At 48.4% G+C, this 24,363-nt stretch overlaps 1 protein-coding gene across 1 annotated transcript in view; it reads right to left on the reverse strand.

Annotated features, from left to right (window-relative positions):
- Window positions 1–21,691, reverse strand: part of LOC115090551 (protein mono-ADP-ribosyltransferase PARP12-like) — a 132,415-nt gene extending 110,724 nt beyond the window's left edge. Inside the window, exon 1 of the mRNA XM_029599784.1 lies at window positions 21,251–21,691. Within this exon, the coding sequence (XP_029455644.1) occupies window positions 21,251–21,609 (359 nt within the window). The 5' untranslated portion in view covers window positions 21,610–21,691. The remainder of the gene's footprint in view (window positions 1–21,250) is intronic.
- Window positions 21,692–24,363: the final 2,672 nt, after the last annotated feature.

Here is a 24,363-nt window from a genome sequence, read left to right on the forward strand (position 1 = left end):
AATATCCTGTTGCAGTTAATGGCGTAAAGAAAAGGCACGATAGATGAATCACAACTGGGTGCGTCTCTGGTTTCATTACTGTGAAAAGGAAACAGAGATCAGGCAGATATACTATAATGCCAAATTCTATCCAGGCTGTGAATCCTTTTACTCAACGTGCATAAAAATTATTCAAAGATGAGAATGTACATAATCGTTCCTAGAAATTGTTCCAATTGAGACAAAATCACCATTTTGTCATAAACTGCTCAAGAATTCCTCTCTGGATAGATTTATTGCTTATAAAGTGGGTCTCAACTCAGTCATCACAACACATCCAGCCAGACCGATTGTCAGGCTGTCCACAATGCATCGTATGCACATTTTTCTCATGCATATTCACTATGGACAGCCTGAAAACCTGACTGGCTGGGTATGTCCTGCAGACTGGGTTGATAACCACTGCTCTAGACAATGTTGTTTACTCTATATAAACCAACATATGGAAAAGCACATGATCCACGAATGCACAAGGAGAACCAAGATCAGATTCCAAGTAAAAAGGGAAACCCACTGTATAGTTCTGTATTATGAATATAATGGAGAAATTACTTACCTGATAATTTCATTTTCCTTAGTGTAGATAGATGGACTCAGGACCAATGGGTATAGTGTGCTCCTGATAGCAGATGGAGACGGAGTCAGATTTCAATCTGACATCAGCACTACATATACCCGTGCACAAGGCTCTGTTCCTCAGTTTTCTCCTCAAAAAGAAATTATGGGTATATGTGTGTTTGGATAATTATGATTAATTTGGTTAACTTGATTAACTTGAAACTTGATTACTCTGATTGGATGACGGGGTTTCTAGTTGGAGACTGCTAGGGCATTCAACAGAGAAGCGCTGACACCTGGTAATATATGGGTGTCTGAACTAGAAATAAGGGTTGGCTTACCCATGCTTGTGTTGCACTCAGGGGGAGGTTCCCCCAGGGCTTCTTGATTGCGAGGCAGCCATGGGCAGGGTGCTGAGTCCATCTGTCTACACTAAAGAAAATGAAATTATCAGGTAAGTAATTTCTCCATTTCCTAGCGTGTAGCAGATGGACTCAGGACCAACGGGATGTACAAAAGCTACTCCTGAACTGGGCGGGAGGCTGCCCATGGCCCATTTAGTACTGCCTTTACAAATGCTGTGTCCTCCTTGGCCTGAACATCCAGGTGATAGAATCTCGAGAAGGTGTGGATGGAGGACCACGTTGCCGCCCAACAGATCTCTGCAGGTGACAGCATCTTGGTTTCTGCCCAGGACACTGCCTGGGCCCTTGTGGAATGGGCACTGACTTGTAGAGGTGGGGGCTTGCCTGCCTCTATGTAGGCCATCTTGATTACTTCTTTGATCCAGCGGCGATGGTTGCCTGCGAGGCCGCTTCCCCTTGCTTCTTCCCGCTGTGAAGAACGAACAGATGGTCCATCTTTCGTACAGGTTCCGATCTTTCCAGGTATCGGACTAGGAGTCTGCCGACGTTCAGGTGGTGACGAAAGCGTGAGCCTTCCGAGTCCTTATGCTCGTCTGGACATGGCAGCGAGATGGTTTGGTTTAGATGGAAGTGAGAAACCACCTTTGGCAGGAAGGAGGATACAGTGGGCAGCTGTATGGATCCCGGCGTGAATATGAGGAACGGCTCCCAGCATGATAGTGCTTGAAGTTCGGAGATTCGAGGGGTTGAGCAGATTGCTATGAGGAACGCCATCTTCAAGGTCAGGAGCCGTAGGGACAGACCACAAGTTGGTCTGAGCAAGGCTCCCTCTAGGAAGTTTAACACTAGATTGAGATTCCATAGGGGTATCGGCCACTTTAGAGGTGGTCGAATGTGCTTGACCCCTTTAAAAAGCGGGAGACGTCTTCAGACCCAGGGTGGATGACAGCTAGGCTGCTGTCGTCCACCCTGGGTCTGAAGCTGGCCAGGGCAGCCAGTTGTACCTTGATGGAGTTGAGAGACAACCCTTTGCTCACGCTGTCCTGCAGAAATTCCAGGATCATGGGGATTTTGACTGTCCGTGGAAGGACGTCGCGGTCCTCGCACCAGGCTTCAAATATTCTCCATACTCGTATGTATGTTAAGGAGGTGGAGAACTTGCACGCCCAGAGCAGTGCGTTTATCACTGGTCCTGAGTATCCACTCTTTTTCAGGCGAGACCTCTCAATGGCCAGACCGTAAGCGAGAATCGAGTTGGGTCTTCGTGGAGGATCGGTCCTTGCTGGAATAGATCCCTTTGTGGAGGTAGGCATAGAGGGTTTTCCGCCAGAAGTTTTCGCATGTCCGCGTACCACGGCCTTCTTGGCCAGTCCGGGGCCACTAGGAGCACCAGCCTTCTGTGGAGTTCTATCTTGCGGATGATTCCGCCCAGTAGTGGCCATGGAGGTAAGGCGTACAGTAGGTCCTCCTGAAGCCAGGTCTGGACAAGGGCGTCGATTCTCTGGGACAGCGGTTCCCGTCTTTGGATGAAAAACTTGGGAACCCGGGAGTTGGACCCGGTTGCCAGAAGATCCATGGCTGGTGTTCCCCAGTGATTTACTATCCGCTGGAAGGCTGTTGTCAACAGTGTCCATTCCCCTGGATCCAGACTCTCTCTGCTGAGGTAGTCTGCAGTGACATTGTCTTCTCCCGCAATGTGGGTGGCTGATATCCCTTGTAGGTTTGATTCTGCCCACGTCATTAGGGGTTCTATTTCCAGGGACACCTGCTAGCTCCTGGTTCCCCCCTGGCGGTTGATGTAGGCCACTGTTGTGGATTTGTCTGACATGAGTCGGACTAATTTGCCCCAGAGTCTGTGGCTGAGCCGTAGGCAGGCTAGTCTGACTGCTCGGGCTTCCAGTTGGATTATGTTCCATGCAGACTCTTCTTTGTCCCATTGCCCTTGAGCCATTAGCTCCTGGCAGTGGGCCCCCCATCCCTGCAGGCTTGCTTCCGTGGTGAGCAAGGTCCATTCCATTGGGGATAAGCTTATTCCCTCGCTCAGGTGGTCTTCTTGTTGCCACCATTGTAGTTGTTTCCCGAACCTTCGCCGGTAGCCGGAGTAGTTTTGAGACATTGGGTTCCATCGAGACAGTAGGGAATGTTGTAGGGGCCGCATGTGGGCCCTTGCCCACGGGACGACTTCTATGGTTGATGCCATGAGTCCGAGGACTTGGAGATAGTCCCATGCCATGGGGAGAGTGGAGTTTGGTTTTCTAACGCTGTGCAAGTGTGTGTGAAGTCCCAAACTGCTATGGAGACGGAAAAAACTGAGGAACAGAGCCTCGTGCACGGGTATATGTAGTGCTGTATATGTAGTGCTGACATCAGATTGAAATCTGACTCCCTCTCCAACTGCTATCAGGAGCATACTATACCCATTGGTCCTGAGTCCATCTGCTACACGCTAGGAAATACAAAATTCATAATACAGTCCTCATTGAAAGGGGGGCATACAAATTAGGAAAGAAAAACCTTCAACAGAAAACCTAAATAGAAAGGAGGATGAGATGAGACCAGTATTTAAATGTCTACCAGACTACAACTTTCTATAGTGGTGATTACATAATATCATTAACTCTTCTACTATATATCCCTTAGAAAAACTTCTAGATGTATAGGGTCAATAAATACAAATATATTTTTTTGATAATAGACTAAACATTTGCAAGGAAATTTGAGAAAAATATGTTGCCCCTAGGGACTGTACTCTTTCAGTAAAAGAAACTGCCTCCTTCAACATTGTGTCACATAGAAATGTCAGGACATACCTGTACTTTCTGGCCACAAAATACATTTTTATTATGAAAATATTTCTGCAATACCATATGCTCGGCACCAAAGGATACTAGGAGGGTTGCCCTAATGATGCTTCTAGAAAAACCAAATAGGTCAGGACTGTTAGGAATTGGTTTGGAGGACTTTTTTAATCCCTGATTATATACAATGCAGAGGAGTGTGGTGGTATTTATGCCCATTTGTTTTTTGTGTAATATTTTCTCTTCTGCTTTGTATGGTATCTTCATAATTTTCTATAATTTATTTCATTTATCGTAATGACTACAGGCCCCACCTATCAAAACTACATTAAGAAAAAGAGCTCTTTCCACCGCTGGTCCCAAACAGTGGAACGCGCTCCCACCTGACCTCAGACTGGAACAATGCCCATTCACGTTCAAGAAAAGACTCAAGACGTGGTTGTTCTGTCAAGCATTCTCTTAATAATTACTCTGCCTCCACAGTTCCCTCGGACTGTCCCCACCCAGGGCAACCTCCAAGTATCCGTCTTTCATATTTTAATAAAGCTATAGTAGCACTTTTCCCTCTACCCCTCCCCCTTAGTCAGCCTTCCCCTCTCCAGTAGGCTCTAGGCCCCACAAGTCTAGCTCCTCCTACTGTTTACACCATGCTCTACCAAGTTATTTGTATCCAAGTTGTTCCACCCTGTTCTTAGTAAGAAATAACTTATGTCATTGTTTTGTTTGATGTTGGAATGTAAACCGAAGTGATTAGTAACTCTGTTACCTGAACCTCGGTATATAAAAGTTATTTATAAATAAATAAATAATAAAAATTAAATTGAAGGAAAGGAAATTTCCTCCAAGCCTTACTCAAAGCCAAAATGCCCTTGCATGTATGCCTCCCCCCTCCCCTAATAATTAGTTTTGAGGGGTAGGGGGCAGTGGGAGTATATTTTTCAAAGCCAGGACCTTGGGGTTTGAACTTGCAAAGCTCTGCCCCCAAAGGAGCCGACAGCTGAACTGAAGAAGTCTCTCTCCAGCTCTGCTGGCACCAGATCCCAACTTCAGCCTGCAAGCTCCAATCTCTCCCGCCCCACCCAGCCTACCTCTGGTTACAGCCCCTTCTTCCCCTTCACTTTTATTGAGCAGGATATAATCGCTCTGGCATGGGAGTTATCGTGCAGTTTGAGATAGAGAATCTGAACGACTCCCTTTCCCCATATGGTGTGAGATTATGCGGTACTTGGGTCAGCACAAAACACCGAGGAAATCTACATTCATGGACACGTCATTTATTTTTTTCTAAAGGAAGTTAAATCAAATAAAGCAACCAAAGCCTCCCTTGTGGCAGTGCAACTTTCGGATCCTTTGTTAGTTCACTGCAAACGAACAAAGTACACAGAGAACAAAAAAAAAAAAAAAAGTCAAAACAGTAATCAAATGAAGTGCCAGAGATATGAAGCATTTTTCACACAAGACACATGGGGCACCCATGCACTGCATCTGGAAACCTGTGCATCGCTTGCAACGAGAACCTAACCACTAACAATTGGCCAATTGTACAAAAATAGTCCATTCCCCCCCCCCACCCCTCCCTGTGATGTATCCAATCCGGCGAATTAATCGCAGCCTGTAAAGAGCAGATCTGAAAATTGCATTCAACTGTGATCGTACAGAAAACTCGGCATCTAATACCAACCCTGGGTTCAAGATCCTTGTCAGAAAAAAAGGAATCGCACAGCCAACTACCGGTAGCTGCAGCTGAAAGCGTGCTGGCAAGGGAGCAGATTGGCTCTTTGTACATTTAACGCCAGCATGTTACAATGCAACCAATTCTTAACCTTGGATACAATTAGTTTGCAAGGTCAGGCGGGTCTTGTACCCGACTGGCCAACGTAATATGGTGCCAGGCCTTTCCCTGGCAAGCCGGGGTTTTTACAGTCGAGGGAAGCTGCGGCCGCCTATATCCGGGCTCGTGTTGCAGGAGTAGGGGGGGGGGGGGGGGGGGGGGAGGTTTACTTTCAAACCTCGGGATTCCTAGGGAACCTATTGGTTCCCCTGTAGCGGGGGAAGTCGGGAGTGGGAGGAGTTGTGGGCGAATTTTGTGATCCAGCAGGCATTTGCCGCTTACCTGCCGTGCGCCTGGACATCGATAGGGCTAGCTCCTGCTGTTTTCAATTTCAGCTTGCCGGTGGTCGTGGCGTCGGAGGAGGCAGCGATGCCTGCAGGAGAGGAATCCCTGGCAGCTCCGGGTGAGCCCGATGACGTCGGGGCCGGCGGGGTTGGCAGGGCTAGTGCGATCGCGGCACGTTCGGATGTGGCTGGTCCCGGGGGGGGGGGGGGGGGAGGGGGGAAGGGTCCCTGCGGGTCCGGTGAGGTCGGGTGGTAATGGGAGAGCCTCGCAGCCAAAATTGCAATGTGGGAGGGCCCCAGCACGGCGGCAGAAGGCGGGAGCACCGGCGGTTTCCCTGGATCTCGAAGCTGAGTTTGACCGCGCCTCTCCTCCTCCCCCCTCCCACGAGTACAAGAAGCTCCTGCACTTTTCTCAGCCCTCGCGAGGTTTCTGCTCCTCCTCCCCTCACTGTTGTTACTGCTGTGGCTGCAGGCAGGGAGCTGTCGGTTGCTGAAGCTGGGGGAAGCACAGCACATCCTGCTGTGATTTAGCCGGCTTCAGAGGAGACGGGTTGTGAGGAAAATCCGGTGCCCAGGGGGATGGGGGGGGCTGATGGGACAGGACCCTAGGTCCTTCGGGAACCGGGACATGCAGAGGGGTTTCGGTGGTCCCTTCTGGTGGGGCCCAGCAGGGCAGAGGGGTGGCGATCCTTGGAGGGCGTCTGATCCCAGTGGGGCTTCGTGGCAGGCATGGGGTAGCGATTGGCTGGGATCAGGAGGTACATTAGATTACGGTTGGGGGCCCGGTGAAAATTGGGGCCCTTTCATTCCGCCGTTGGGCGAGGGGATTCCCCCTGCTTGGTACAGTGGTCCTCAGGAGAGGTCATGGGGGAGACAGGCTTCTTTGATGCCCCCTCGGGGGGGCTCTGCGGGCTCCTGGAGAGGGGTTCCGGCGTTGCCATCTTTTGCCACGGGTTCCAGGCAATGGCCCTATTTCCCGGGGGACCCTGCTAGTGGCCCTCCAGTTCCGGCGTCTCCCAGGCCTTCGGCTGCTGCTGTTCCTTCTTTTTCACAGGATTATCCTGCCAGCTGTTCGGGAGATGGCCCTGGTCCTTCGCGGCACGAGGGTTGGCGCGGTGATCCGGTTTCAGCTGCAGCATTTACATCGGGTGGCCGTCTCCCTGCTCCCAGCGAAGTGGATCCTTCTAACAGTTTTCGAGCTCCGAACCCCGATGGTGCAGATCCTATCAGCGTTTCCCGGATCTCGACACCTACTGCAATGGGTACTTCCGACTGTGCCCGGGGATCAAATACCGCTGGAATTCGCGCGGACAGCAGACCACCCGGTGAGTATGAGGCTGATCTGGGGGATTTGGTTCCACCGCAGGGTGGGGCGCTCATCCGATCAGGGTTATGGGATCCTGGTTCCTGAGAACTGCGGGTAGTGGCCCAGAGTGAGGTTCCAGGGCAGTCGGCTCCTGGGTCCTCAGAGCACAGAAAACGTGAGAAGTTGAGGCGCAAGAAGAAGCGCGCTCGGTCCAGCTCCTCTGACTCTTCTTCCTCTTCCGGTCCCTCGTTATTTATTTATTTAAAAACTTTTCTATACCGTCGTTTAGTGATATACCATCACAACGGTTTACAAATAGGCACATAAATAAGTTCAAAATGGATTTTACTTTAACCAGAGGGTGCCGCAGTTGTTCAGATACATGATTCGATATTATAAGCTATATGTAAAGTGTATTAAAATTCTTTTTATGAGCTAACCGTAGATGCGGTATACTGTAAGTCTTTAACTTAAGTGTGATAAAATAAGAACACACACATATGTTCTCAGGTGACTTTTGCCTGTGTGTATAAGTCCTTTTCTTGTTTCTTAGTACCACCTATTTCCCATTCTCACTTTTTTTGAAAAGCCATGTTTTTAAGTTTTTTTGAAAAGTTTTTGATCCCTCATTAGCCTTATTTCGGGTGGCATTGAGTTCCATAATATAGGGCCGGCTATAATAATATAGGGCCATTAGTAGGTACTGGTGGGAAGAGTCGGGTGGGAGAGCAGGGACAGGCGAGGGGTGCGCCTGCGTTAGTTAATCTTTCTGAGTTGTGGGAGGATGTGCCCAAGTCGCTGCGTAAGAAGATCAGGCAGCACAGGTACATTGATATTTTCCAGTTGTTAGAGGGTCACAGGGGGATGGATACAATTCAGGGTACTCAACGGAGGATGGCTCGAAATGTGCTCAACTGGATCCACTCATTCCTTCGTTTGGCTAGTGTGGTGGGCCATCATGACCCGACTCAGTATGGTCCCATTTGGCATATGCGGATGCTATTCTGGCAGCCAGCCGGTGGTATGAGGGCTGGTCATGGCTCAATTATGATGAGCACTTTAGAGACCAGATGGAGGAGAATAAATTTATGGTTTGGGGCAGCAGGGATGTTGGATTGTGGTTGAAGCAGATGTGTGCCAAAGTTGGGCTGGCAGGCGGGGGGGGGAGGTATCGGATCATCTGGGGCATCGGGTGGTTGGCCCTTTCGGATGGGACCTGCTCTGGCAGGGAACAGTCGAGTCGGGTCCAGTTTCCCAGATGTGTGCTGGAAGTTCAACCGGTCGGCATGTAAGAACATAAGAACATAAGAAAATGCCATACTGGGTCAGACCAAGGGTCCATCAAGCCCAGCATCCTGTTTCCAACAGTGGCCAATCCAGGCCTTAAGAACCTGGCAAGTACCCAAAAACTAAGTCTATTCCATGTAACCATTGCTAATGGCAGTGGCTATTCTCTAAGTGAACTTAATAGCAGGTAATGGACTTCTCCTCCAAGAACTTATCCAATCCTTTTTTAAACACAGCTATACTAACTGCACGAACCACATTCTCTGGCAACAAATTCCAGAGTTTAATTGTGCGTTGAGTAAAAAAGAACTTTCTCCGATTAGTTTTAAATGTGCCCCATGCTAACTTCATGGAGTGTCCCCTAGTCTTTCTACTATCCGAAAGATAGTTTCTATCCGAAAGAGTAAATAACCGATTCACATCTACCCGTTCTAGACCTCTCATGATTTTAAACACCTCTATCATATCCCCCCCCCTCAGTCGTCTCTTCTCCAAGCTAAAAATTCCTAACCTCTTTAGTCTTTCCTCATAGGGGAGTTGTTCCATTCCCCTTATCATTTTGGTAGCCCTTCTCTGTACCTTCTCCATCGCAATTATATCTTTTTTGAGATGCGGCGACCAGAATTGTACACAGTATTCAAGGTGCGGTCTCACCATGGAGCGATACAGAGGCATTATGACATTTTCCGTTTTATTCATCATTCCTTTTCTAATAATTCCCAACATTCTGTTTGCTTTTTTGACTGCCGCAGCACACTGAACCGACGATTTCAATGTGTTATCCACTATGACACCTAGATCTCTTTCTTGGGTTGTAGCACCTAATATGGGTTGTAGCACCTAATATGTAACTTCCCTGACTGCAAGTTCAAGCATGCTTGCTCCAACTGTGGGTTTGGCCATCCCACCCTCAAGTGTCCTAAGTGATCCGGTGTTGGGAGTAGCAGCGGTCCCGGGGCAAAAGGCCCCCAGAAGTGAGGTATGGAGGTTGGCTCCTACCCCCATCCGCTTAGTAGCTATGGCAGTATGGCTGAGTAGGTATCCCAAGGTGGAGGCAGCGTTGCTTTTGTTTCAGAGTTTTGCGTATGGTTTCCATATCCCCTTCGAGGGTCCGATCGGGGTGGGTGGGGGACAGAATTGCCCGTCCATTCACAAACTGGCTCATGTGGTAGCCTCCAAAGTGCAGCAGGAGATCGACTTGGGCAGGATCGCAGGTCCTTTTCAGGCTCCCCACTTTGAGGACTTGGTCCTCTCGCTGCTTTCGGTGGTACCCAAAAAGGAATCGGATAAGTTTCGTTTGATTCACAACCTGTCGTTCCCTGAGGGCAACTCTGTCAATGACTACATCCCCAAAAATCTTTGCACGGTGAGATATGCTTCTTTTCACTCAGCGATATCAATGGTTAGGCGCTGCGGCATGGGGGCCTTGTTGGCGAAGGTGGATATCGAGTCGGCCTTTCGATTGCTGCCGATGCATCCTGAGTCATTTCCGTTGCTGGGCTTTCGCTTCCGGGACTCGTTCTACTTTGACAAATGTCTGCCTATGGGGTGTTCCATCGCCTGTTCCTATTTTGAAACATTTAGTTCTTTCGTGCATTGGGTGGTGGCAGAGCAGGCTGAAGTGGTGAACATTGTGCATTATCTGGATGATTTCCTTTTTGTGGGGGACTCATCTTCGCCAACTTGCTCACATCTGTTGAATTGTTTCCGGAGCACGGCATCCCGTTAGCAGAGGACAAGACGGAAGGTCCTTGTACACGTATTGCTTTCTTGGGCATCGAGTTGGACTCTGTTGACATGATCTCTCGCTTGCCGGCAGACAAGGTGGTAATTATGAGTGATTTGGTATCCAGGGCACTGCAGGCCAGGAAGGTGACACTGAGACAGATGCAATCCCTGGTGGTAGCTTGAATTTCGCTTGCCGTGTGATGCCTATGGCTAGGGTATTTTTGAGGAGGCTGAGGGCTAGTATGGCGGGCTTGCAGAAAAGTGGTCATCGTATTCGCGTTACGGGGAGGTTGAAGGAAGATCTCCAGATCTGGGATCGTTTCCTATCGGATTTAAATGACTCTTTATTGTGGCAGGATGATTCCGTGTCCAATCACGATTTAGAGCTATTTACGAATGCAGCCTGGTCCGTCGGTTTCGGTGCTTATTTTCAGGGTGTCTGGTGTGCAGCAACTTGGCCTGAGGATTGGAAGGAGACGGGGATCACCAGGAACATTACGTTTCTCAAGCTGTTTCCCATTGTAGTAGCAGTGTTCCTATTGGGATCGCAGTTTCAAGACAGGAGAGTAGTGTTTTGGTGTAACAACCAGGGAGTAGTGGATGACATTAACAGGCGGTCTGCGAAGTGTGTATTAGTCTCTGACCTGTTGCGGGAGTTCGTATTGCGCTGTATGGGCTTAAATATCACTGTTTGGGCTAGACATGTGCCTGGGGTTTCTAATGCCATTGCCGATTCTCTTTCTCGTTGCAAGTGGTCCTTGTTTCAGGAGCTCGTACCGGAAGCGGATCAACAGGGAGCTTCAGTGCCGCATTTCCTTTGGAGTTTCGGTTCCCGGAGGCGTGGAAGTTGCTCCGGGCATCCCTAGCTCCATCCACCTGGAGCAGCTATGTGGCGTCTGCTAACAAGGTGGCGTCTTTTCTGGCCGGTTTGGGTTGGACAGGGGGTCCTATATCGGATGAGCACATAGTACAATTTGTTGAATGTGCCAAGGCGAGCGGGGCTTCCCAGGCGTCAGTGGGTAGGCAACTGTCCGGATTCTCCTTCTTTATGAGGGCTCATGGCTGGGGCTTTCCAGTAGGGAGATTCCTGGTTCAGCGGTTGCTGCTGGGATGGGCCCGAGGTTCCACGGTGGTCCCAGATAAATGTCTCTCGATTACTCATGAGATCTTGGGAAAACTGTGGGAGGCATTGCTCACTACTTCTAATACTAAATACGAGTGTTGCTTGTTTCGGCGTGCGTTTGTGTTCGCCTTTTTTGGCGCTTTTCGCATCAGCGAGTTGGTGGCAAGAGCCTCCAAGGGGTCTGAGGCCTCTGGCCTCTTACATAGGAATGTGAGTATAAGGGAGGATTCAGTGACCTTGGTTATTCACAGGTCCAAGACCGATCAGGCGGGTAAAGGGTCGCGGGTGGTGCTTCACCCAGTTCCGGGATTACAGACCTGTCCGGTGGCGAATGCATTGGCTTTCATGAGAATTCGCCCAGAGGGAGGGGTTCATTTTCTGGTGCACCGCGATCTGCAGCCACTGACGAAGTTCCAGTTCGAGGCAGTTCTGCGGATGTGCTTGATTACACTGGGGTTGGATGCCTCGCGGTCCAGGACTCGTTCCTTCCGGAATTCATTCCTAGTAGCTAAAACATTGGAACAAGCTGGTACAACCAGTTGAATGCATAGATTCTGTAACTAACACCAATTAAATTTCCCAGGGCTTTCAGGTAAAGGTTAAACAGTATCACCGAGTGCGAGGAAGGTAGGAGAAATGCTGAATTTATAGATTTCCAAGAGGAAATGGGCTCACCAACTCTAACTTGAAAAGTCCTGTCCGAGAGATAAGATTTAAACTAATGAAGCACTTTGTTTCCCTAACCAAAGGAACATCATCTTTATATCAACAAAGCTTTCCTTCTCTTCCCTCCCCCGGTCTAGTTTCACTAGGACAAAGTCCGGTAACGAAACAAATAGTTTCAGTGCTATGACCATGTCGAAAGCCACATTGAGAGGCATCAAAGATGTTATTCTTGTCTTAAAAAAAAAAGTATAGTGAACTAATGCACATTTTTTTTTCTAGCTGTGAACAGGTATTTTGAGTTGAAATACTATTTCCTGCATCAGAGAACAAGTATATGCCTTTTACAGAATTCTGCAGCTTGCTTGATTTCCGTCTGTCCTATTAGACCAGGGGTGGCCAAGTCCGGTCCCCGAGGGCTGCAAACCAGTCGGGTTTTCAGGATACCCCTAATGAATATGCATGAAATAGATTTGCATACAACTGAGGCAGTGTGTATGCAGGTCTCTCTCATGCATATTCATTAAGGATATCCTGAAAACCTGACTGGTTTGCAGCCCTCGAGGACCGTAATTGCCCACCCCTGTATTAGACAGTATATTTCCCCTAGGTTAGAGGATTTATGTTAAGGTCGGGTAGGCTTCATGCCTGCCTGGCAGTGGTAATATGGTGCCAGGCTCGCTGATGCAAGCCTGGCATGTTCAGATCGGGGGGGGGGGGGAGCTTCGTGTGGCCAGCCAGCCACACGGGCTCTGCGAGCTTAGCAGGATAGGGTGGTTTAGTTTGAAACCACCTCGTGGAGGGAACCAATTGGTTCCCGGGGTCAGTTTAACTGGGGGTGGGAGGAGTCGGGGGGGGGGGGGGATTACACAGCTTTTCGCAGAGCAGCTCACTGTTCGCAGCTGGGCTTAGGCGCGGCATCACGCCGCCCACGTTATTGGTTGTTAAAAGGGACTTTATTGTTGTCGCAGCTTTAATGGGGTGGGGAGTGGGTAGCCCGAGCCGATTTGGGGGGGGGGGGGGGGGTGATGCCTTGGTTAACTGGTGTCTGACCTGACAGGGGGCAGGTCAGGGGGCCCTAGCCAAACTGGGTGTAGTTGCTGCTGGTACGGCTCCTTGCTGGACGGTGGCAGGGGTCGATCTAATCGGCTCCTTGCTTGATGGTGGCGGGAGTCGTGGGATTCGATAAAGGACGGGCGGCTTCATACAGACTGGGATAGACTGGGTTTACATGGATTGCAGGCTGGGATAGCCTGGGTTGCCCATCTTGCTGGTTTGTGGCAGATGGATGAAAATGGGGGAATTCATTGTTACATTTGCTTGGCTCGGGCTCTGGGGGTGTTTAATAAAGATGCGGCCTGTTGACTTCCAAATCTGTTGTATGTGTATTCATTTGGTTGTAAAGGGGCTGACCTGGGCAGAAGTGTCAGTCCTGGTTACCCATATTCCAATGGTGACCTGAAGTATACAGGATAAAAGCTTATGACAATTCACCATCATCAATGAATTAATGTCATGCCCAAGTATTTTGACTAATTTCATTGAGAAATGCACTCCCCAGCAAGAGCTGCGCTCACTGGAACATTACTTACTAACTGTTCTTTCTAGGGAGAAAGGTCAGTCTGCAAGAAACATGCAAGCCTATGCTTTCAGTGGCAAGTCCTGTTCCATGGAACTCTCGCCCTCCAGCAATACATGAGATTGTGGATTGTAAAACATTTAGAAAAGGTTCAAGGCCTTTAATTTTGTACAGGCCTTTGAAGCCCTGACTTAATCTATTGAAGGTAAGTGAATGTCTTGCTGCTAAGCTCTGCCTGTTATATTTATCATTTCCCCACATACAAGAGATGGAGGGTGAGAATAGAAAAATTCAGAAAACTAACCCATTTTTCCACTTCTAGCTTTGGGGAAAAGAATTCTTTTTTTTTCTGTTCTTGATCCTCCAGGCCTTCAAATCTCTGCATCCAATGCACATGTACCAAGGCAGAAATAAGCACTACGAATTCATGCATTTATAGCGAAGGAATAAGAACCCCATAAGGAAAAGCTGGTTTTAAGTGTGATCTCTCTCCAAGCTGGTAACTTTGCAGGCATGTTACTATCATGTGTGCTTTGTTTCCACTTCTCAAAGAAAAATTTGCTGGCATGGATCCCAGGAAGGAATCTCAGGGAGCAAAAAAAACAAACAAACCAAGCAACCAAGGACACCAATCTGCTACACATTATGCAAACGTCTTTACTACCAAGAAGAAAGCTTGATACACCCCCAGCCTACAGGCTATGAGTAACATTAGTGAAAACCTCTGAATCTGTCTTTTTGTGGATAATGCCAAGATCTGCAACAGAGTGAGCATGCGATCTAAGAAAGCTTGTCTATTGGGCAGTTAATTGCATTTTTTTAAATACTGAAATTTAGGAATTTTGGATTCAGAAATCCAAAGCAACCGTACACATTGTGGGGATGAATTACTGAACAGGAAACGGATCTCAATGTGATTATACCCCAAGCCTTGTATAAATGTTCTCTGAATTTAGGAGACAGACTAGATACACAAAGAAAGGGCCAGTACCCAGCAGCTGAGAGCTCTCTCAATCAGTCTCCCTCAGTCCCCCCCTCCAGCAGTGCTCCACCATAAACAGGCAGCAGCTCTCTTCCTCCTTCTCCAGCCCAATAATGAACACAGCTCTCTCCGACCTGCACAGGCCACTGCCTCTTCCTTTTCGGTCTGTGTGGGTGCCGACATCATCACTCCTACTTCTTCCTATTGACGTGCTCAGGTTGCTTTAGCCACCTCTTTCGGCCGATGCAGGCCACTGATGCTGCAGCCAACTCCTCTTTCTCTCACTAGCCTACACAGGCCACTGATGCAGCCTCCACCCAAGCCCTACGCATCAGGCTTACATTTCTGGTTGCAAAAGTGACTTGATGCCTAGGGTTTGTCAATCCCTCTTATATCCGATGATTTCAAGATGGTGAAACAGTGCAAGGAGGTGGCCAGAACCAGAGGGGATGCTGCTGTGCATAGGAAGAGGCATAACGAGTAGAAAAATAAAATAGTGATTATGCCATCATACACGTCATTAGCGAGACCTCACCTGGAATATTGTATCTGGTTCTGTAAGCTGCAGCTCTGGAAGAACGTAACAAGAATGGAGGTGGCCCAGAGAAGGGGTCTGCACCAGAAGTCCTCTGAGATGTAAGGGATCTAAATAGGTATATCCTAAAGGACAGCTCTGCGTATGGCTGGGTTGCCCTCCAAACTCAGATCAGTGCTAAAAATCAGCACTAAGTGGCTAGGTTCTTTGGAAAACTCCCCAGAGCTAGCTATAGCCTAATCCCCATATCCTCCCCTCTCAGGCCCAGATTTAGGAATAGGCAACATGGGGCAACTGGCTCTGGCACGCCTCTACCCAGGCCTGCATCCCAGCCACTTGTTATTTAAAGCAGCAGCATCCCGATCCAGCCTCCAGCTGCTTGTCGAGCGAGCGCTCAAGGTCCTGCGGCAGCCCTGCCCCTCGCATGAGTTTCCATAGTAACAGGAAGCCATGTGGAAGGAGAGGTGAGGCCGCCACAGGGCCCTGAGTGTACGACAAGCAGCTGGAAGCCCCATGCTGAGTTTCTTTTTTAAAATTGTTGCTGTCTGATCGGGATGTCACCGCTTTACATAACATGCAGCTGCGAAGAGAGGAGGAGAATCTGAACAGGGGCAATCCAGGGATCTCTCGCTCCCCTTTATTCACATGAATTTGTGGGCATGGGATGGGAGTGGAACACCCACTCTCCATCTTGTTGGCAGTGGGGGAGGGGAAGGGCCCCCCCACTACCTATAGACTTCCAGGTCCCCATCCATAAAATGAAAAATATCCCTCACATCATCTCATTCACCATTTAAGATTCTGGATGCTCCCTTTTTCATTGGCAGGAGGAACACAGTAGCCCTGGTGCCTGTTCTATGACTCACAGCTGAAGGGTGTCTTCTATCGGTGCTTATGTAAGTGGTAATTCCAAAGGGGTGTTTGGTGGAAGGGGCATTGCGGATTGGGAGGATCACATACCAGAAAGGGAATTGGGAGGGCCTTCAGAGCTCCATGGGCTGCTGAGGAGGTGGTCAATTTTTTTTATGGACGGGGCATTCGGAAGGAAGATTGGGGGCTGAAGGTACATTTTTGTTTTGTGCCAAGAAGGGAAGAGGAGGGGATAACATAAGAATTGCCTCAGGGTCAGACCGAGGGTCCATCGTCCAGTATCCAGTTTCCAACAGTGGCCAATCCACATCACATGTACCTAGTAAGATCCCAAACAGTAGATAGAACCCATGCTGCTAATGTCCGGAGATAAGTAGTGGTTTTCCTCATCTATCTGGTTAATAACAGTTCATGGACTTCTCCAGAAATGTATCCAAACCTTCTTTAAACAGCTTTGCCTATTGCTTTTACCACATCCTTGGGCAATGAATTTCAGAGCTTAACTCTGCGTTGAGTGAAAAAGATTTTTCTCCAAACATTTTTTTTTTTAAATATTCTACTTACTAACCACATGGAGTATCCCCTAGCCTTTTTATTTTTTGAAAGAGTAAATAACCAATTCCCATTTACCTGTTCTATTCCACTCACGATTTTACAGACCTATGTCATATCCCCCTTCAGCTGTCTCTTCTCCACGCTGAACAGCCCTAATCTTTTAGCCTTACTTCACAGGGGAGCAGTTCCATCCCTTTTTCATTTTGGTCACCCTTCTCTGTACCTTTTCCAGTTCAACGACATCTTTTTTGAGATGCAACAAACAGAACTGCACATAATTTTCTATGTGCAGCCTCACCATGGAGCGATACAGAGGTATTGTGACATTCTCCATTTTATTTTCCATTCCTTTCTTAATAATTCCTAACATTGTTTTTTGACTGCCGCTGCAGTGAACTGAGGATTTGAAAGCATTGTCCACAATGACACCCAGATCCTTTTCCTAACATCATGTAACTAGAGTGTGGATTACTTTCCCTACGTGCATCACTTTGCATTTGTCCACCTTAAATTTCATCAGCCATTTGGATGCCCAGTCTCATAGTCTTGCAAGGTCCTCTTGCAATGTCTCACAATCCACTTGTGATTTAACAACTCAGAATACTTTTGTGTTATCTGAAAATCTGATAACCTCACTCACCGGTCCCTTTTCCCGATCGTTTATAAATATACTGAAAAGCACAAGTCCAAGTACAAATCCCAGAGGCTCTCTACTGTTTACCTCTCTCAACTTGGAACACTGAGCATTTAGCCCTAGTCTCTGCTTCCTATTTTTTAACCAGTTTTAGTCCTGGGGGAATTCTGCGCTACTGTGGAGTGCAGAATTCCACCCCTGCGCAGAATTGCCAGAGGAGACCCCAGCATGCTGTGAATGGAGAACGTGAAGATGAAGGCCCCGGCGCGCCATTCGCGGTGGAGATGAAGGCCCCCATGTGCCGCGGAGAATGCTCCGCTCACAGCGAAGATGAAGACCCCGGTGAGAGTGAATGTGTGTGTGAGAGGAAAGGGAGAGGGGTGTGAGAGCAGGGAGAGGGGTGTGGGGGAGGGGAGGGGGTGTGAGAGAGTAGTGGGGTAAGCAGGAAGGTGTGAGAGAGAGCATGGGAGGTGAGCAGGGAGGGAGATGCTTCAGTGTGGGTGCCAGAGAGAGGGAGCCTATATGAGGAGATTGTGAAGTAGTGTGTATGTGTGAGAGAGATTGGGAGCTCATGTGTATGAAAAAGGGATCGTGTGTCTATGAGGGTGTTAGCCTGTGTGAACGGATTGTGTATGTGTGAGACAGAGCCTGTGTGAAGGGATGCGTGAGAGAGACATAGGTAGCCTGTGTGAGGATGTATGTGTAAGAGAGAAAGGGAGCTTGTGTGGGTGTGTATGCAACATCCTTCTTCAGTAAATACTGAAGCAAAACATTAATTTAGTCTTTCTGCTATGGTCTTTTCTTCCCCAAGTGTCCCTTTAACCCCTCAATTATCTAACAGTTCAACTGACTGTCACAAGTTTCCTGCTTCAGATATATATTTTTAAAGTTTTTATTATGAGTTTTTGCCTCTAAGGCCAGTTTCTTTTCAAATTCTCTTTTTGCCTGTCTTATCAGTATTTTACATCGAGCTTGCCATGCTTATGCTTGTTTCTATTTTCTTCAGATGGATCCTTTTTCCAATTTTTGAAAGAAGTTCTTTTGGTTAAAATACTAAAATAACCTCTTTCACCTCACCTTTTAGCCACACCAGCAGGCGTTTGCCTTCCTTCCACCTTTTTCAATGCATGGAATACATCTGTTCTGGGTTTCCAAGATGGTATTTTTAAACAATGTCCACACCTGATGTAAACTCTCTTAGCCTTTGCAGCTGCATCTTTAATTTTTTTTTTATGTTTCTCATTTTATCAAAGTTTCCTTTTTGAAAGTTTATTTAATGTCCTCCCTCCAGTCATGAAGTCTAATTTGATCACATTTTAATCACTGTTGCCAGGCAGCCCCACTACCATTACCTCTTCTACCAAATCCTGTGTTCCACTAAGAATTACTTCTCAAATGGCTCCCCCTCTCATCGGTTCCCAGATCAGCTACTCTGTGAAGCAGTTATTTATTTCATCTAAAAACCTTACCTCCCTGGAATGTTTCCGCGGTTGGGCGTTGGTGGTGAACCAGCTGGTAAGTAGCATGCTGTGGCATCGTCTCACCGCCTTGAACCAGACCCAGGAATTCCTCACCTGAACCCAGAAGAAGTTACTGGATTTCTTCTGGGCGGGCGGAAAGCACTGGGTCTCTGCGGAGGTCCTGGCTCTCCCACCGGGAGAGGGCAGGCATGAGGTTGTGTGCCTTAGAAGTCAGGTTCACACCTTCCATCTACGGGCCCTGCAGAGATATCTCTACACAGACCCCACTCTGTGATGGCGCCAGCTGGCGACGCATTTTTTCCGCCAAGCGGGCAACCTGCGGTATTGACTAGCAGCTCTTCGTCTTAGACACGAGAGGCCTCACCCCTTGGTGCCTCTCGCAGCTGCCGAAATTCTACAAGAAAGTGCTGAAGGCTTGGAAACTGCTGGGCATGACCAGGGGTTTGGCCACCAGGCCCAGTGACCTCCTCGGTGAACCCCCTCCTGTACAACCACACTCTGGGTTTGGAGGGGACAGAGGACCTGGCCCTGAGATGCCGCCTGGTCAAAGCTCAGGTGACCAAGGTCGGGGACAGAGGACCTGGCCCTGAGATGCCGCCTGGTCAAAGCTCAGGTGACCAAGGTCGGGGACTCGCTAGAAGCCCCGGTCTCTGTTGTTGAGAGCCTCCGTGTGCAGGTGCCCGGCGCTCTCCGGGTCCTAGTAAATGCCATGCTAGAGAGGGCCCCGCAGGTTGGGGATCCCCGGCTCTGCTGGTAGGGTCTAGGTTGCCAGAAGGCGGGCCCTCTCGGGAAGCTCATCCTCCTCGGGCCCGCAGCTTTCACAAGTTGTGGGAACTGCCCCCAGTGAACTTCCGAACCATGTCTCGAAGGTCCTGGGCTGGCTGGTGACCCATACCATGCACCACCTTGCCCGCACCTCTAGGCCCAAGCCCTATATTTAGTCTCCGGTGTCTTCGCAAGGGGGCACTGGAAACTATTTCTTTTTCCTCTTTCCCTTAAAGGGCAGGGCGGTCTTCGGCATCCCCCGGCCCTGTCCTTGCCTTGAAAAATAGGTACCTCCCTGGAATGTCTTGATGTGACATATACTCAGTCAATATTCAGGTAATTGAAATCTCCTGTTCTTACTGGGCTGCCAAATCTGTAAGCTTCCTTAATTTCTGTTAGCATTTCATTGTCTATTCATTTTGGCCAGGTAGATGGTATTATACTCCCACTGCTATATTCCTTCCAATCACACATGGCATTTCCACCCATAAAGATTGTACTTGCATTTAGGCTCCTGCAAGATCTTTATCCTGTTGGACTCTAGGCTATCCCGAACATAAAGGGCCAAGTCGATCCATCCTATCATTGCAATATAATTTGTACCCCAGTATAGCACTGTTCTATTGGTTATCCTCCTTCCATCAGGTCTCTAGGATGCCAATTAAGTCTACCTCTTCATTCAGTGCTATACATTCTAACTCTCCCATCTTACTTACTTGACGTCTAGTATTAGCATACAGACACTTGAAGGTATTTGTTTTATTTATATATACAATTTTTCTCACATTTAACAGGGATAATGTGGAATTTTTTAAACTCAGTCTATTCTTTACTTATGGGCAAATGGGCTACTTTTCCTTTTATTAGAAGCTCGCTGTTGGGATGCCCTAACTCTACTGCTTCATTAGTATTCTTCGAAGATACCTCCCTCCAAACCATGCACTGCTAAAGCAACTGTGAGCTTTCCCCTTTGCTCTAATTTAAAAGCTGCTCTCTCTCCTTTTCAAAGGGTAGTGCCAGCAACCTGGTTCCATCCTTTTCGAATCGGCTCCCCCTTCCCCAAAATGTTGCCTAGTTCCCAATAAAGCTAAAGCTCTCTTCCCTGCACCATGGTCTCATCCATACATTAAGGTTCGGGAGCTCTGCCTGCCTCTGGGATCCTGCGCAAGGAACAGGGAGCGTTTCAGAGAATGCAATCCTAGAAGTTCTGGATTTATGCATTGCATATCAGGAAGAAGGGAAATGGAACTCAGAGAAACAAAACCAAAACTAGAAAGTGATGCATCAAGTATGGAACCTTGGTATCCTGCCCCCAGCACAGACCTTGACCTTGAGATAGAACGGTTACCTGTATTCTTGCCTATAAGGAGAAGTGGATTCCTCTCTGACTTCTTGAATGTATGTTGGGAGGGGGGGGGTTCTCTCTTTTTGCCCCTGGGAGTGGAAAAATGCCTCTCTCCTTGCTCCTAGGGATGTTGGAAGGGAGAATACATCTCTTCTTGCCCCTGGGACAGAAAAGCGGGGCTGGTCACTTCTCATTGCTCCAGAAGTAGAGACCTTTATCCTGGCCAGGGACTGATATCTCTCTATGCCAACAAAGGGGGGGGGGGGAAGACACCTCATTGCCTACAGAGTGGGAGAGGTTGTGGTTGGATACCTCATTCCTTGCCTTTACAGAGGGAAGTGGAGCTGCATAATTCTCCTTGCCTCAGAAGGGGGAGGATAAGGCTAGATCCCTGTCTCCCTGCGTGTGTGTGGCAGGGGGTTGGATCCCTCTCCCCTTGCCTGAGGAGGGGGTTGCTTATTTCTCCCTTTGTCCCTGGCTTGGTGGCGGTAGATCGGACGCCTCGGGCCCTTTCTCACTTACTTGTTGTGCTGATTCCTGCAGTTGCCGTAGATGAAGTAGCGGCAGAGATGAAGCTGGCCGCACTGGCCCAGGCAAGCCCCCGCCTGCTCCTGGCACAGCCGCAGGCTGCTGCGGGCCAGCACCATCCGCCGCTCGCCGGCCCCGGGGCCGCGGGCGCCGGGTCCTTCCAGTATCTGCGGGCCGCTGGAGGGCGCGGGCAGCCGGCTCACCAGGCTCACGCTGCGGCCCTCCTCCGCCTGCAGCAGGCCCCGCAGGACGTGCGGCTCCAGGGGGAAGCGGCGGGTCAGCTCGCCCTCCTCCAGGCCGCCCCCGGCGGCGCACAGCAGCTGCGTGAGGCGCAGGGACAGGGCGGAGGCCATGGCGGCTCCGGCCCAGCACAAATCCCCGCGCTCGCGGCCCTCCTCCTCCCTCCCTCCCCGCCCCACTTCCTCTCCGAGCCGGCGACGGGAAAACCCAGACAGTTGCTTCGCGGATGATTTCCGGCCCTCCCTCTTTGTCACCCCCCCCCCCCCCCCCAAAAGGGTAATCTCCAGCCGGGGAGGGAGGGAAACGAAACCGAAACTGGAAAGCGATGCGTTAGTTCTTGCACCGCAGTATCCTTCTCCGCCCCCTCCACACAGGTACGACATCCCCATAGAGTAGCCTCCCCCCATCACACATATAATACAGTATCCCCCCCCCATCACAGGTAAAGTATCCTAATACACGTGTATCCTTCCCAACACAGATTCAGTATCCCCACAGTACTAATACAGTATCCCCTTTATAGTATCCCCACAAGTATAGTATTTTCCCCGCACAGCATCCTTCCTCAGCACAAGTAAGAATATCCCCACAGCACAGATACAGTTCCTCCTATACAGTGTCCTATGGCACATGTACAGTATCCTTTCCCGCACAATAATATATCCATCCGTTTAGCAGAGCAGCCAAATTACCCAGTTCCAGAGGTGAACTTTTTGGCCATTCCTGGTTTTGAACTTACATTCCAATACAGTGTAGTATTTCTAGTCCCAATTCTGCTATTGAAATCAGTGCTACATTGTCTCTATATGCATCAAAACAGGTTAGTCAGAAATCCAGGGCTGGCTTAAAATCTCCCTTCTGGAACTGCGTAACTTGGCAGCTCTGATATAGTATCCTTCCCTAATTCATGTACATTATCCCATACAGTATCCTCCCCTACCAGAAGTACAGTATCCCTCATACAGTCCCCCCAGCACAGTTACATAACCCCCATACAAAATCTCACACAGATACAATATTCCCTATACATTATCCCCCAGCATAACTACAGTATCCTTCCCATACAATAACCACCCCAGCACAAGTACAATATCCCTCATACACTATCCTACAACACAGATGCACTATCCTCCCCATGCAGTATCGTTAGGGTCCTTCGTTTTCAGTTTAAACCGATTTTCACCCTTAAATTTCCAGATTTTTCTAAAAGTGACAATCGGTTTAAACTGATTTTCTTTCTAACTTACAGATGTAGTCTCTCAAGGCCTCCAGCCACTGCGGGCCAAAACACCTGCAGCATTTCAAGTCCTGCTCCCCACCAGCGAAAGCACTCGCGCTCCAGTGCCACTGATGTGCTGTTTCAAGTCCTGCATCCCCCTCTCTTCAAGCAGCCAAAGTGCCTGCTGCTTTGTACCATCAATGCAGCATTTGAAGTGGGCCATGTCCACCAGAAGCACTTCCTGGCAGGCTCCCTGGTTCCACAAAAAAGTGCAGTGCTGCAGCGCACAGGAGCCTCAGCAAGCTGCTGCCGAAGGAGAGAGAGGAGAAAACTGGAGCCACCACTATTTATTTATTTATTTATTTAAATCTTTTCTATACCGTCATTAAGGTGGGTACCGTCACAACGGTTTACAGTAAGGCTCTGTAGGATGTAAGGATGAATGCTGTGCAGTGGGGAAGAAGAGGAAGATTATGGGTATGGGTGTGGGGAAAGAAAGGGACTTGCTAGGCAGGAGATGGGGGTAAAGATAGGAATGCTGCTGAGCGGGTGAGTGGGAGAATCTGCCTAATATTGTTTTATTGTCCTAGTTTCTATCCACCAAAATAAACTCCAATATTTACCCAGAAAAATTAGTTATATTTTTCCACTGATTTTTCTCCTGTCATAAAAAAAAAACCCTGCTAAGTCCCTGGGAAAATTAAAAAAAAAAACAAAACTGAAAATGAAGGTCCCTATATATCCCTCATACAGTATCCCTGGCAGTTACATTATTCTACCTATTACAGGTACAGTATCCCATCCCCCAGCATAGGTACAGAATCCTCACCCCAGCACAGTTAGAGTATCCTCCCCTAATTCAGTATTCTCTTCCTGCATAGGTACAATATCCTCTACCAGTATTAGGACACTATGACAGTCATGGGATGAGGGTGAAAGGGGGTATACTGAGGAGTAATCTTAAGAAATATTTCTTTACAGAGAAGGTGGTGGATGCATGGCACAGTCTCCCAGTGGAAGCGGTGGAGGCAAAAACATCTGCCCAGTCCAAGAAATAGGTACATCTACCTATTCATGTAAACTTTGTTTTATCTTACCAATTGGACCACTAAAATTATGAATATATAGCCCTTTCAAATCAGCAGGAATATACATTCCTAAATACTTAAAGGCCCCCTTACACCACCTGAAAACCACTCAAACACTCTGGGATAAACACCCCCCCCCCCCCAATGGAAAGATTTCAGACTTGTCCCAATTGATTTTGTACCCTGCAAGATCCCCATACCGAGACAGTCCAACTAAGACAGGACCAGAGGTTCTCAATGAGATTAAATACATTAATACATCATCAACATATAGGGAAAGTTTCTGTTCAGTCCTCCCCAACCACACTTCCAGGATTTATATTTAAATATCTTTATAAGAACAAGTAAGGGAAGTAAATTAGATGCATATAATTGCCCCAAATCCAATGTTTGTAAAATCCCTAAATATCTAAAGTAGCTCGGAGCCCACTGTAAAGGAAATACCTCTACCCAATTATTCTTGATCCCCTCCAGATATGCCAAAGCTTCCAATTTATCTTTATTAAGTTTAAATCCTGAAAAATACAGTAAACTTCATCAATAAATTCATAAGAGATTGA

The sequence above is a fragment of the Rhinatrema bivittatum genome, chromosome 4, assembly GCF_901001135.1.
Source record: "Rhinatrema bivittatum chromosome 4, aRhiBiv1.1, whole genome shotgun sequence".
NCBI lineage: Eukaryota > Metazoa > Chordata > Amphibia > Gymnophiona > Rhinatrematidae > Rhinatrema > Rhinatrema bivittatum.